Below are 14,520 nucleotides of genomic sequence, written 5' to 3' on the forward strand. Positions count from 1 at the left end.
GTGGCCTGGCACACTGCTGCGCAGGGTTGTCTCTTTTCTGCCCGGAAATTTTACTGTAGCCATCTTCTGAGTCATGTTGCAGGTAGACGCCTTTGTCGGTTGTAGCGTACAAACTTAGGTAGTTTGAGTATAGGACAGCCAACACTCGTGCCTGCTCTTGACCTGCTCTCAGACTGTCAAGACAGAAATTGCATTGCATGGAGTGTATCGGATTCTTCTGCACAGCCCCATCAGAATGTGTGCACAAAGTAATCAGAGCCTCCCTGTACCAATTTACGAGTGTATGAGCTTACAGGTACTGCTACAGCTGTCACCTCGTAGCCAGAAACCAAATTTCAGCCGTGTAATCCTATCTCCAAGGATTTTTGTTGTAGCAGGAACCCGGAGATAACAGGATGATCACAGTTACCCTTGGACAGAACAGAGCTTCATTTTTTGAACGCTTAAGTATGGAAACTGCTGGAAAAGCAACAGAACAAAAGCAGAACATACTTCGATGTGTGTTTGTTGGTACTATTTTCAAATAATACTTGCCATCTGTCAGCCCAAAACAATTAAAACATTTGTGCAAGTACTTAGAGATAGTTGACGTTAGTTTGACATACTGATATGCCATCCGTAAGTTCGGTACCTCAAGTCGTGTTAATCCATAGAAATAAAACAGGATCCAGAAACACATATTATTTGTACCATATAAAGTTAACGGAATTGTTTTTTAAAGTATGCTTAAGAATCTCATACCATTTGAAGAGTTCTCGGTTCAGTTCCAGGTGCTGCAGAAGGCGCCTGTGGGGCAGCAGCCAGGGCTCTGCGCCGAGCCCCTTAGAGCTGTGCCTGACAGAGCTCTCAGCCCTGCGCGGGCAGAGCAGAGCTTGCCGCCCCGTGCCTCTTGCCAGAGCCTGGGCTTGAGGCGTTTGTGCCGCCCGCCCGCAGCCTTGCACGCTGCTGCGGCGTGGAGCTGTGCGCCGCTCAAACACCACTCCGCACTTCTCTTAAACCCTTCCTTCGCAGTCAGGCTCTACTGTGATTGTGGCTGCTGTTTTCTGAAAACGCCGGCATCCTTCAGGTTTGCTGATGCTGAACTGCAGGTGAAGGTTTTCATTCGCTTCCGAAGGAAAAATGCCATGTCCTCTGGGTTGAAGCTTAGACGTCACATCCCGAAACATGCCACCTGCTTTATCTACTGATAAAGCAACATTTGTGACTGTGAACAAGGCTGCAATGTGTGCCATTCATTTGCTTAGGAGCGGCGGGTTTTCAAAGCAGTTATTTGATGTAGCAATGCCTTTGTGCATATTTCTTATCTTAAAAAGTATTATTTTGTAGTTGTCTTTAACTGCATTATCAACACAGTTACTTGTGTGAAGTATTTTTCCCAGAGAAACTGGACTGAGCAGCAAGGGAGGGAGACACGGGCAGTTGCCAGCTTGGTGTTGGCTGGCGCGTTTGCCAGCTCGCTGCGGAGAAGGATGTTTTTGTGGGCAGCTCTTACAGGTGGGACTTTCTCCACATCTCCTATTTGTGTATTTTGGAATTGTGCACCGATATTTATTACATTAATATTTACCTTCAAGGAGTAAATATTTCTTAAATGATTGTTTATTATTTTATTTTATATATAAACATTTCTGTTTTATATTTAAATATTTGTTTACCTCTTTAAAACAGTTTATAGAGAGGTCAGAGCAGACTTTGTGCTCTGATGGGGTAGCAGGATGCTTTTGTTGCGGTGTCTGGTGGGCCATAGGTAGTGGCTCGGGGCAGGCAAGCGATCAAAGGAATTTCCATCGTGAGGTGGGACGGTTGGGCTGCAGCTGTAGAGGGAAACCTTCGCAAGCGTAGGTTCCACTCAGTTTGGTGTGCTCGGTCACCCAGGCGAGCCTTCCCGGCACGAGGTCATTTTGAAGGAGCAGGAGAGTCCCCTGGGGCGCGGTCCCCTGCTGGGGAGGGGCGGGGGGGCTCGCGGAGCCCGGCCAGGGCAGCGAGGCCGGTGCGAGCCAGTGTCTGTCCACCCTGCGGGTGTGGGAAGAGGGGATGCTCTTCAGCTCCTGTAGAGAGCTGGTGTTCGTTCCAGGCTGGTTTATAATCCAGATCTCTGGAGGCAGCAAAGAGAGTGGAAACTGCTGTTAATGATCTGGAAAAACATCAAAGCCAGTGGATTCCTGAAAAGGAAACCAAGTTGCTTTTCTGTATTGGATCATGCAGACCTTGGCAGGGGGCAGTTGTAATTTGGCTGGGTAGCTTTGCTGGAAGCATTTATTTCACACACTGCTCTTACGGCAGCAGTTTGCTTCCAGATTCCTCCCTCCTTTCTGGAGCTCGGTTGATTTATTCGGCGTGGCTGTGAGTTTTGCTCCGAAGCGCCGATGCACAGCCATGGAGCCTGGCTGGGGCCTGGCAGCGGCGACCGCTGTGGGGGCCAGGCTGGCTGGGTTGGGTGCTGCCAGCTTGGTTTTTCCACTGCTCAGCAATTGACTCGGGAATCACAGAGTGGTGGGGGCTGGAAGGGACCTCTGGAGATGATCCCGTCCCACCCCCTGCTTGAGCAGGCACCCCCAGAGCAGGGGCACAGGGCCGCGTCCAGGCGGGGGGTGAATGTCTCCAGGGAAGGGACCCCGCAGCCTCTCTGGGCAGCCTGTGCCACTGCTCTGGCACCCGCACAGGGAAGGGGCTTGTCCTCATGTTCAGGTGGAACTTCCCGTGTTCCAGCTTGTGCCCGTTGCCCCTTGGCCTGGTGTTGGGCACCGCTGAAAAGAGCCCGGCCCCATCCTCCTGACACCCACCCTTCAGATATTTATAAGCATTGATGAGATCCCCCCCCCAGCCTTCTGTTCTCCAGGCTGAACAAGCCCGGGTGTCTCAGCCTTTCCTCATCAGAGGTCAGTCCCCTGATCATCTTTGTTGCTCTCCACTGGACTCTCTTGACTTAGTTCCCTGTCTTTCTTGAGCTGGGGGGCCCAGAACCGGCCGCAGCACCCCAGATGTGGCCTCACTGGGGCAGAGCAGAGGGGGAGGATAACCTCCCTCGCCCTGCTGGCCACACTCCTTTCCATGCACCCCAGGACACCGCTGGCCCCCTTGGCCCCAAGGGCCCGGTGCTGGCTCAGGGTCACCTCGGTGCCACCCAGCACCCCCAGGGCCTTCCCGGCAGAGCCGCTCTCCAGCAGGTCACCCCCAGCCTGTGCTGGTGCGGGGGGTTGTTCCTCCCCAGGGGCAGGACCTTGCTCTGGCTCTTGTTGAATTCCATGAGGTTCCCCTGGGCCCAGCTCTCCAGCCTGCCCAGGTTCTCGCTGGATGGCAGCACAGCTTCTGGTGTATCAGCTACTCCTCCCAGCTTGGTGTCATCAGCGAACTTGCTGAGGGGATGCTCTGTCCCATCGTCCAGGTCATTGATGAATATGTTGGACAGGACGGGACTCAGCACAGACCCCTGGGGAACACCACCAGCTACAGGCCTCCATGCAGACTCTGCCCCGTTGATCATGACCCTCTGAGCTCTGCCGTTCAGCCAGTTCTCTGTTCACCTCACTGTCCTCTCATCCAACCCACACTTCCTAAGCTTACCTATGAGGCTGTGATGGAAGACAGCATCAAAAGCCTTGCTGAAGTCAAGGTAAACAACATCCACTGCTCTCCCTTCATCTCCCCAGCCAGTCACGCCATCACAGAAGGCTACCAGGTTGGTCAACCATGATCTCCCCATGGTAAATCCATGTTGACTACTTCTGATAACCTTTTCCTGCACATGCCTGGAGATGGCCTCCAGGATGAGCTGCTCCGTCACCTTTCTGGGGATGGAGGTGACGCTGACTGGCCTATAGTTTCCCGGGTCCTCCTTCTTGACCTTTCTGAAGAGTGGAGTGACACTGGCTGCCCTCCAGTCCTTGGGCACCTCTGCTGCCCCCCACGACCTTCCAAAGATGATGGGGCATGGCTTAGCGACAGCATCCGCCAGCTCCCTTGGCACTCCCGAGTGCATCCCATCGGGCCCATGGACACAATTGTGAGGATCCAGTTTGCCTAGGTGATCTCTGACCAGGGGGAGGTCCCCCTTTCTCCAGACTGTCTCACCGCTGGGGGCTGGGATGCCCGAAGGCCAGCCTTAGCAGTGAAGGCTGAAGCAAAGGCGGTATCAGTAACTGCCATCTCTGCAGGCACCCGCCTCATTCAGCAGCAGGCCCGCAGTTTCCTCAGTCTTTCTTGTTGAATGCCTTGTTGCTTTTTTTTTCTTTATTGTTTTTTCTTTATTGTTTTTTTCTTTATTGTTTTTTCCTATTTTATTCTTTTTTCTTTTTCCTTTTTTCACTGACAAAAAAAGTCCTTTCAGAGGTCTTCCTAGATTAAGAAATGGAAGAAAAATTAAAGATTTCATTACTTTCAGTGCCCATACATCAACTTTTTTCTTGTTGCAAAATGTCAGGTTATCTCTGCCACAACTGCCACTTACTTCTCTTCAATGTACATTTTCTTTTAAAAGATACTGTATCTTTTATCTGTATGTAATGAGGACAGACGTTTTAATCAGAGGTTAGTCATTTATTTTTGCAAACTATTGTTTTGCTTCATCATTTTTGCAGATAATTAAATGGTTCACTTGGCACAGTGTGTCTGCTTTATTAAAACAGGTAATTTTGAAAAAAAGGAAGATGCTATTTTTTGGATCACTGCACAAGAATTGCTTTTATCTTCATCTTCCAGCATAGTTTCTGGTGGCTTTGCGATACCCTCCTATGTTCAAGTGTTTGAGTACACTCTGCTCTCTAAAGGGGGAGGCCCTGTGCTACATTTTACTGTCGATCCAGATTCCCATGTGTGGTACGTTCTTTGCTTCGTAAGAATAGAAGCGGAACTAAATTTATTTTTTGTGACACTGAATTTTAATCAGCATGGTCCAAAAAATCAGACAAGTTTTGACACAAGCTTTATTCTGCATTGAAACCTCTCTGCTGAGGCTGAGATTAAAGTCAGCCTGTTCTTTGCCCTATTGCAATTTGCAGTCTTTGGACTAAGAGACCTGGATAATCTTCAAAATGTAAAAGGCTCTATTAATATCCAGTGGTTCAGGGAGACTGAAGTCTCATCTGGAATGCTGCAGCTGCGTATTTCAGAAACGGAAATGTAGGTGTTACTTAATACTATATTTAATGAGATTCAGAAAAGTGTATTTCTTATTAAATTAGCTCATCTGCGGTGTACAGGTCCTTTGTGCGTGGCTGCTGCGGTGCACTGCCCCGTGTTACCAGCGCTGCACTCAGGCAGGCTTGGCCCAAACCATGAAAGATCAAGCCACGAGTTCTGCCACCTCTGTGATTTTTTAGACCTGATTTTCTGATTAACCCTCTGCCGCCCGAGGTGGCATTCTTTATCTTTGTCATCTCACTTGGGCGTACTTGTCCAGGAGCGTGACGGCTCTGGCTGCGGTGCTGCTCGCTCTCTTGCCTTGCCTCGGCTGTCCCACGAAGCTGCAGGCTGGTGTGGGAAGCCTTGCCTTCTGCTGTAGCGTACCAGCCGTACAGATTTCACCCATTTGTCTCAGATCACGCCTCACCTTCTGAGGAGGCTGCTTGCCGATCTCTGCCGTGGGGATTATCTGGCTGCTGCCCCCGAAGGCTTGAATTATGTATGAGCAGGTGTATGGCGGGGCCGATCGTCCCAGTGGCGTGGGCGGGCGAGGGCGTTGACACCAGCGGCTCGGAGCCGGCCGGGCGTGCAGGGAGCATCAGAGAGCGGGAGGCTGTGTCGAGAGGGAGGGCGATGCTGGAGGGGACCCCACGGATGACGCGGAGCCCTGCCGGGGCGGGGTGCCGCTCGGCCCTTGCTCCGCACGCCCAGCGGCAGGCGCAGCGGGACCGTGGCTGCTGGAGGAGCACGAGCTGGCGGCGCTTGCGCCGGTAGCTTGTGGAGCACAACCTTCGAGGCGGGCTGCGCTGTGTTTGTTTTGCTTTCCCGAGTGCCATAGTTTAATTTTTTTAAATAGGAGACGGCTCTGTGGCTTGGATATTTAAACAGATATTAACCGAATGACAATTAACAGATTGCATAGACAGATTTTCTTTTCAAAACCTCTGAAATTGAGTACAGTTTGCAAAACTATCACGGCCTAGTAATGACAATGAATTTTGATTTCCCGGAACTGATATTAGACTCCTTATTAAACTATGTGCATCTGCTTTTAATTTACTCCAAATAATTGGAAAATGCAATGAAGCTTTCCAATTAAAGCACGGCTTTATGCTGTTTAATAATACCCCCATAATATTATAGCTTATGAAGTGACAGGTGAGTTGGTGTATGAATAAAACATAAAGGCAGCAATAAGGGACAGAAAACCGGAGACAGTTGTTGGGGATTTTAAATGCTGGATGTAATTTGCATATATTAATCTCTTCTTTTCAGCCTTATCAGGCGTTCTTCAGTATTTGAAGTTAAAATAGCGTTGACAGGCGGGAGTATGCTTAGTTTTTTCAAGGATTTATTACTTGTATAATTTCTGATCTTTAATAAGCAGATATGACTGATCCTCATAGTTCTATAGAAATCGGTTAATTGTTCCAGATGGCGTGTACTGATTATGCAAAATTACTTTTCACACCATTTTTTTTTTTTCTGATGGAGTTTGGAGTAAAATTAAATTTTTTATAGCCTTCTTATCATGCTGTTTTACAGTGGTTTTTGCACAGAAGTTGAATTTAATCTACTATATTACATTGACCAGCAGAGTTATTCTAATCTAGCATTCTGTGATTTGACAAAGAATAATAGAACACATTGCTCATTGTTCGTTACTGTGCTGCTAATAAAAAGGAGTTCTAGTGCAGAAAACCAGGCTGTTATTTATGAAGAATGCTTAATTTGCACAGTTAAAAATGCAAAATTGTTACAATGAGATGTTCTCTCTTTTGGATAGAAGACTTGGGCAGAACAAATGAAAATAGTCTTGTTGCGACAGATTTCATCTAATAAAGAAGGATTTTTTTAAATGACTGGTGCGGCTAGGCTGTATTTTATCGGGAGGAGCAGTCATCCAGGCGGCACGCTCTGACTCCTATCAAGAGGTGTCATTGGTGTTTTCCCTGATTATCGTCATCCAGATATCTCAATGGCATAATTTCATAATTGAAAACATTTATAAAGGTTGTTGGGCTTCATTTATCTAATGAAAAGCCGTTTATACAAAATAAACCACACATAAAGCCCTCTTGCTAATAAGGTTATTGCGATGCGTTTTGGCGGTGACTCGGCTGTTGGAGGGGGCGTCCTGCCACCTCGCTGTCCCGGCCGTGCTGCACCGTGTCCCGCTGGCGGGCGCCCGTCCCGCGGCACGCCATGGGCAGGGGTTTCCGCGGCTGCTCGCAGTCCTGCCGGAGCAGACGGGACGCCGCGATGGGCATTCGCGCGCTGCCGTGGGTTTGTCCAGGAGTAACATTAGGCCCTGGTTAATTTTGGCGTTGCGTCCCGTCCCTTGCCATGCCGCGGGCGGGCGTGAGGCGCCCCGCTTGGGCAGCGCGGCTGCCCTCCTCCCGGCGGAGGCTCGCGTGAGTTTGCTTGATTTTTCCTCCCTCGGGTCGGCCCCGGGGTGCGGCGCCTTCGCCTACGAGCGGCGGGCGGCCTCGCGGCACGAGGGTCCTGCTCATCCCTGGCGTCTCTGCCGCCGTGCTTAGACCTCCGTGGCGGGGCTGAAGGGACAGTCAGGGGCTGAGTCCTAGACGTCTTACTAATCTTTGCAAAGCAAAACAGCAAATGTTTAAAAAATGACATTGTGGTTAATGGAATTAAAATCTTCAATTAAATTAGAAAAGCGGGGATACAGTAAATGGACTTTTACAAAGAGTGCTTATTTTTAACTCAATAGAAAAAAGACAAGTAATTAACTCGGCCATTAGAAAGCTCAAAATTTCTCCCGTCTCCTGTGAAACTAGAAAATTGTTCTGTGTATTCTCTTATATATATATGAATGGTATATATGGGGACGACTAATGGCATAAATCAGAAATGATTAGAAAATATTTGTTCTAATGAAGTAATAATTTGGTAGTAATGCTTTCCATCAGTGTAGCTTAAGGCTACATTAAGTGGACAGACTTTATATGGATTCTCTAATTTTAATCTTCAAAATGCTATCTAATGTCTCATTAAGACTTGCATATAATGTATCTTAAGTACAGTCATTAAATATAGTTTAGGGAGATTTATGTTCAGATATTGCTTAAAGATGTTTTAATAGGCCCATTTACTCTGATGATATTAATGAGCTCTTAACACATATTAAGCTTCTAAAACTAGTGGTATTCCTCTCGCAATGAGCAAAACAACTTAGGAATTGTAAATGAATTGGATGCTCCAACCAGGCTGTTTTTCAGCAGAGTCTTCAGGCACCCTCTCCGATCCATCGAGCTCCGTAAGCGTCGGGCCGCGTCCCGCTCTGGTGCTGCGGCCTCCTCGAGCGTCCCTCCCCGGGCCAAGGTCGTTCAGACCTGCTCGTCGTGCGAGGGCTGAGCAGGGGTTGCTGCTGCTCACGTAACCGCGCATGCGGTCAAAACTGCAGGTTGAGGGTAGGCTACACCTGCGTCAATCTCTGTAACGTGTTAGGCGCATTCGGTTGTGTATCTGCTAAAATAAATGAATCGGGTTCTTTAAGGAAAGAGCCAAATACAGTTGTGCTTTTAGATAAATTGCGCTTTTTGATCATCTGAAGTTAAGATGCAAGGATTGTAATTATGGTAATAAAAACTGTTGATTCCCCTATTGTTACTTTAGTTCCAACTCAGAAAGTTATTGCAAACAAAATTCTCTGGTTTCATCACTCAGCTCTTCTTAAAAAATCCTTCTGAGTTCAGAGACTTTTATAATTACTAAATTGGTTTGTTAGAAGGAGATAATAGCAAATTTCTTCTTTTCATAATTGGACATTTCTTCCCTGTAGGCTAATGCATGCGCGGCACTTGCATACACAATAAGCTGCGCTTTTGAAAAGCCATAACTAGCTAATAAGTGCTGTGGTGTCATCAGAGAGTAATGGTTTGCTGATTAGCATAATTAATGACAAATGGTGGTGCGGAGCGGGTGGATTGGTTTAGCAGATGATGAATGCGCCGCGGCGGAGGCCGGGTCCTGCCAAGGCGGCCTGGCGGGCTGTCAGCACTGCGCCGCAGCAGGTAGGCCTCGTCAGCACCCGCGGCCACGCGCCGTGGCGGCTCCGACGCCCGGTCGGCAGCGCGTCCCGACGCAGGGCTGGCCGTGGCTCCCCGCCGCACTCGGGGCCGGGGCCCGGCGGGCGACGCCGCAGGACGCGCGCGCACCGGCGGGCGAGGGGCCGGGTGCTCCTGAGGGCCGCGAGCGGTCCTTGTCCTCCGAGGGCGGGAGGGAAGCTGCGGGCGGCCGTCCCTGCTACGAGATGGGCGCATTTATCTGTGACTTGATTAATCAGGGCTAATTTGCATTCGCAAATGAGACTGATAAAAATGGAGTTACCTTTTCACCTTTAAGGGGGAGGAGGGATTATTGCTAGGTTGTCTCTTTTTTAAGTGATAAGCAACTCTTTTACCAATAAGGATGAAAATACTTAATTTGCATTAGCAAAAGAAGCTAATTATTATATAGTTAATTAGCATCTGGAAATGAGGATTATCTTAATTACAAAGCACAATTTCCTTAATAGCTACAAAACTGTAAGTTTGATCTGTGTGGAGATTGGTGACTATTATTATGTAATTAGTGATCATATTAATGGTGCGGTGTATTTAGATATAATTTGCATATGCAAATGAAATTTACCTGATAGAAATATGTGGCTCCACTAATGATTCTGAGCACTTAAAAATTAAATTACATTGGGAGATCTGGATCCTGAGCTGCTGTGCAGTGGCACGGCGGATATCCTCCTGCGGAAGAGCTTCTGGCTCCGCGGGGCCGCGGCGCCGTGGTCTGGCTGTCGGGAGGACGAGGAAACCTCCCCAGACCTCGGTGGTAGGTGCAGCCTCCTGCAGCTGCACGGCCTTCGCCCTTGCCGTGCTGCCACCCTCTCCTGCGCTGAAGGCCTCAGCTTTGGCTCCTTGTCCAGGCTCTCCTGGCTAGATAAGTATTAAATCACTGGATGGCAGGAGCTCATGTCCTGTGCATCAGTGAGCTCCCGGGCAGAAGATGGGAGTCCCGTGTCCTTTGTAGCCGTGCTCGTGGTGACTCTCTGTTTCATTCACGCCTAGGGGTGCCTGTGGTACAGAGAACATCGTGCCTTCAGGACAGCTGATCCATCTTCTTTCCCTTGCTTTTATCGGAAGCAAAAAGCTGCCTGCATGTTTAAAAAAATACTAGAGTCCTTTAAAACCAAACGATGTTAAAGAGGGGGTGCTGTGCACCCTCATCTCCCCAGGGAGCCCTGCGGGACAGATGTTGGTGGCCCACTGCACAGCTGGAGATTGCGCAGTGCTGGTGCTGGGCAGGATCGCAGCCCTCGCTGCATGTGTGAGCATCTGCCACTGCCCGGTGCCCTGGCCCTGGTCCAGAGCAGTGCTCAAGTCGGGGAGTCTGGTACCCTCGCAGTGACAATCTCCCTGCCCCCATTGTGCAAAATCACATCTCCATAGGTGTCTCAGCAAAGGAAAATCAAAGCTTCCAGGGCCAGGTATTGTAACAAAATGCGGTGTGTTTCTTTAATATACCCTGTTCCTAACCTGCAGTACTGAAACGACTGAAGTGCAAAAAATACCAGTGCTGGAAGGAAGCAGCCGTTGCCCAACAAGATGTTTCTCTCATCAAGAGGGAGAAATTTACAGCCGCCGGCCAGGGAACACTGCAGCTATTGTGGGTGCTTCCTGAGATGCTTTTTGCAACTGCTTGCTCCAGCCCGAGTCCTGCCTGCCTGCGCCTCCCTGCCTCTCTGCGGCAGACAGACATTACATGTTTAATGACTTCCAAGGAGTCTGTCTATCATTACAGCTAGAGCTGAAAGTAATTGAAAAGCGTCTGTGTTTCTCTTCAGCGCGGCGGCCCGTGCGCGGAGGCTGGAGGAGTGAGTACCTCCGCTTCGCCTCCCTGTCCTCGAGCGGGACCTGCCCCAGCTCTGCCGCAGCCCCGCACAAGTGCCCTGTTTTGTATCTGCTCTGGTCTAATTAATTAAGGGTTGTTGCTTGGAAGTAGCACATGCTTAGGTGTGATCTTTGAAGTTTAGTGTGGTGCGGAGACTTCAAAGGGGACATTTTATTAAAAAATAATAAAATCAAGAGCTCCTAAACACTTGCAATTTGAAGAGCTTGTTTGAAGTCTCTCCATGTTCTCTGGTGCTGATACAGCCGCAGCGCTGAGGTACTACTTAGCCATCACCATGCAGTACTTAACCTTCACTTTATTTAAAAAAGAAAATAATCAAAACCAGGAGTATTTTCTCAAGTGTTTTCGTGGCTTGATCTAGCCGTAGAGAACTAATTGTGCCGTGTCGTGAGCTATGCAGGAAACGGAGAAAATCAAGGCTGACAATCAAATTAGCAAAAATGAAAATTTAGTCCAGGTCTGTTTTTTTAATCAAAGTCGTTTCAAGGCGAACAGGAAAGCTGTAAACCTTTCCTATGGTGGAGGTTTCCCTGCACAGCCCGGGAGGCCCCTGCTCGCCCGCTCACCGCACCGAGCACGGTGCGGTTCGGTGCTGCTGCTCTCCCGCTGCCTGGCCCAGGCCTGGACGCCGGGCACGGGGCCGCGACGGTCCCAGCCAGGCTGCGCTTCTGCTTCCTCGCTCCCCCGCGACGCTTCCCTGGTGCGAGCTGCTGCTCCCTCCAGGCTCTGCAGGACCCGCAGCTGCCCCTGGAGCTGGGCGCGGCGCTCCGGGGCCGTCCCGTGAGCTCGGGCTTGTGCCTCGGTCTGGTGGAGCTGAGCAAGGGGAGAGGCGGCAGGCTGAGCCTGCGCCCCTGCCCACGGGCCGGCCAGGGCTGCTGGAGTGTGCGGGTGTGCGGGCAGAGCCCGTGCAGCGCTGCCAGCCGAGCCTGTGGCGCCGATTGCTGGAGCAGAGCGTAGGACCATCGTGGCCGCTCTGGTCTCCTCTCATCAGCACGTTCGACTAACAAGCGGCCGCGCAGGGCCGGCAACCCGCTGATCCCCTCAGCACAGCCGGTGACGGCGGCCTCTGTGGGAACAGCACAGATGGCGAGCCGGAGCGACAGCGTAAACCGCAATATGTCTTGGAGACGCCGCCGGGCTGCGGCTGGTTTGTCGCGTCGTGGCGGTCTGCTGGGCTGGGGGCTGCTCTGCGTTCCCCTGCCCCTCGTCCGAGGGGTCCCTTGCGGTGGGGCTGCTCTGGGTAAGCCGAAGAGGCACTGGAGAGGAGCCAGAGGAAACAGAGTCAATGTCTGAATATTTGAGTACTTTTCTTTATTAAATAAAGAAGTGTGTGCGTTTTGGGGGCGGTGTCTGCAGCCGGGGAGCGCAGCCTGGGGCGGTCGCAAGCATTCCCGATTGCAGCCGGCTTGGCAGGAGCTCGCGGGAGGGTTTGCTTTTGTTTTCCCCCTGAGGTTTCGCTATCGTTAGTGATTTGGAAATGCAGAGTGGTGGTGCTCCATCTGGGACTCCGTGCACGGTAGCACAGAGAGCACACACACATGTTTACTATTCAGACTGCTATTTAAATTATTGTGTACAGAAATACAGAAGTAGGAGGCTTAGCTGTACATTATGGAGAGTGCGGTTTATTTTGAGAAGCTTGCATCCTTCCCTTGATGCGTTGCAGACTGTTGTAAAACATTTTTTCCGTACTTCTGAATGCCTTCCCCCTGTAGTGAGATCACGTATCGTGCCTGGGTTCACGCAGGCGTGCTGCGTGCGGGTGTCGAGGCTCCGGTGTGCAGAGCTCACCAAGGGCGCTTGGCGGGAAGCAGAGAGGCGCGAACGGGAGCCAGAGCTGTGTGTGTGCTGAGCGCGAGGCCCCTCAGCGTGGCTGGGGTGTGCGGGCAGGGGCTGGGAGGGGGCGCGAAGGTGGGGATGTCCTGGTCCCTGCCTGGCCAGCCTGCCCTGGCCGGTGCAGGGCTGTCCCACCGGCTCCCAGGGCTGGTGAGCCGGCCCAGGTGGCAGCGCGAGTCCTGGCGCGTTGGCCGGAGCAGCCCCGCTGGGCAGGCGGGCGTTGGGCCCACAGCCTGCGTGCCCTGCAAGGGCGTGGGAGGTCCCTGTCCTGTTCCTCGGAACGCCGTCAGCCTGGCGCCGTCAGCCCGCGTTCACAGTCGCAGTTGCAGGGAGTAGGTGTTCCCCGACAGACAGCCGCGTCCACCCGCTGTGGGGTGACGCCATGGCCGAGTCACGGCCTCACCCATGCCGGGCACCGCTTCTGATGGCAGGAGCTGTCCCTTGCCCCCTTCGGCCGGAGGGACAGGACTGCGCCTGGGCTGCGCTTCCTCACTGATGTGGAAATGGCGTTCGAAGAGTCCTCCCTGAGCTGGGGTGCCCTCTCGCCCGCGCGAGGCTGGGCTGCGTGCTGGGGGCGCAGCAAGCTCTTCTGCTGGGTGCCCTTGGTGTCCACGCAGAACAGGGGCTCGCGCGTCCCCCCACCTTCCCTTGGCGGGTGGGTGCAGCCGCCCAGCCCGAGTGCTGCCATGCCTGCGCTCTCCACCAGCCCCCTGGCTCTTACCCGCTTCCAAGTTCCTCTGGTGTCATTTAGCTGAAAATTAAGTTTTCTCTAAGCAGGTGAGCTTTGCTGGTTTTATGGTATTGCTGTAGGCTGGTTTATGAGGTATTCATCTTAGTAAAACATAAACTTTCTGCTAGCATTTCAGGTCTGGGGAAAATCTGGAGACTTTTGCGGTATTACAGAAAGCTCTTTCTAAAATCTAAGATCATTTACATTTTAAAGGTGGCAATAGTGCATTCAGGGTCGGGGTTTTTTTGTTGGTTCGGATTAGCAATGCTTAGTTTTCAAAGTCACACAGGAAAATGTTTTGCCAGGGATTTATTTATTTAAATATTTTTAATATTAGCAGTTGAAAATTCAAGCGTAAAAGGCCATGCAAAAATAGCAATAAAGAAATCTCAAGCTATAAAAGCTTATGGTGAGAATTTAAATGCAGAAACAGCTGTTATTTCCTTGAGAGCTGAGGTATATAAACTCTTCCGTGGCTGTGTATCCCCACAATAGTGGTGTGAAGAATTAGAGCTCACTGCAGTGTGCAAACTGAACCCACCAAGCACTGAGGCAGCTATTCATCTATACCCAGGAGCTAAATATGACAATGTTAGCATTTTTCATTTCCCTGACGTTACCATTAATAAAGCAATGATCCAAAAGAAGCTTTGCTGAGTCTGTTCTTTATGCTTCCATCACTCACGACTAGATAATTTCACACAGGATCGTTTTTAAATTAAATGACGATAAAAGCGCTCTGCTGTCCTGTGTTCGCTAGTTCATAGAAGTCTATCAAGTCATTAATGTGTCATGACAAACTGCTAGTTGGATACAAGAGTAATTAATTATTTGCATAAATAACAGGTTGAACTTCGTGCTTTGAACCACAGTGACATATGCATCACATCATGGACATCTTAGAACCT

At 50.5% G+C, this 14,520-nt stretch overlaps 1 protein-coding gene across 19 annotated transcripts in view; it reads left to right on the plus strand.

Annotated features, from left to right (window-relative positions):
• The window catches only part of MVB12B (multivesicular body subunit 12B), a 79,247-nt gene that overhangs the window by 41,655 nt on the left and 23,072 nt on the right, over positions 1 to 14,520 (plus strand). Inside the window, exon 8 of one of the 19 annotated variants that reach the window (XM_075112361.1) lies at positions 8,364 to 8,756. The exons of the other annotated variants lie outside the window; for them this stretch is intronic. Within the exon in view, the coding sequence (XP_074968462.1) occupies positions 8,364 to 8,521 (158 nt within the window). The 3' untranslated portion in view covers positions 8,522 to 8,756. Of the gene's footprint in view, positions 1 to 8,363; positions 8,757 to 14,520 lie in introns of those variants that run through there. 19 annotated transcript variants of the gene reach the window in all.

The sequence above is a fragment of the Phalacrocorax aristotelis genome, chromosome 17 (assembly GCF_949628215.1).
Source record: "Phalacrocorax aristotelis chromosome 17, bGulAri2.1, whole genome shotgun sequence".
In the NCBI taxonomy this organism is placed as follows: domain Eukaryota; kingdom Metazoa; phylum Chordata; class Aves; order Suliformes; family Phalacrocoracidae; genus Phalacrocorax; species Phalacrocorax aristotelis.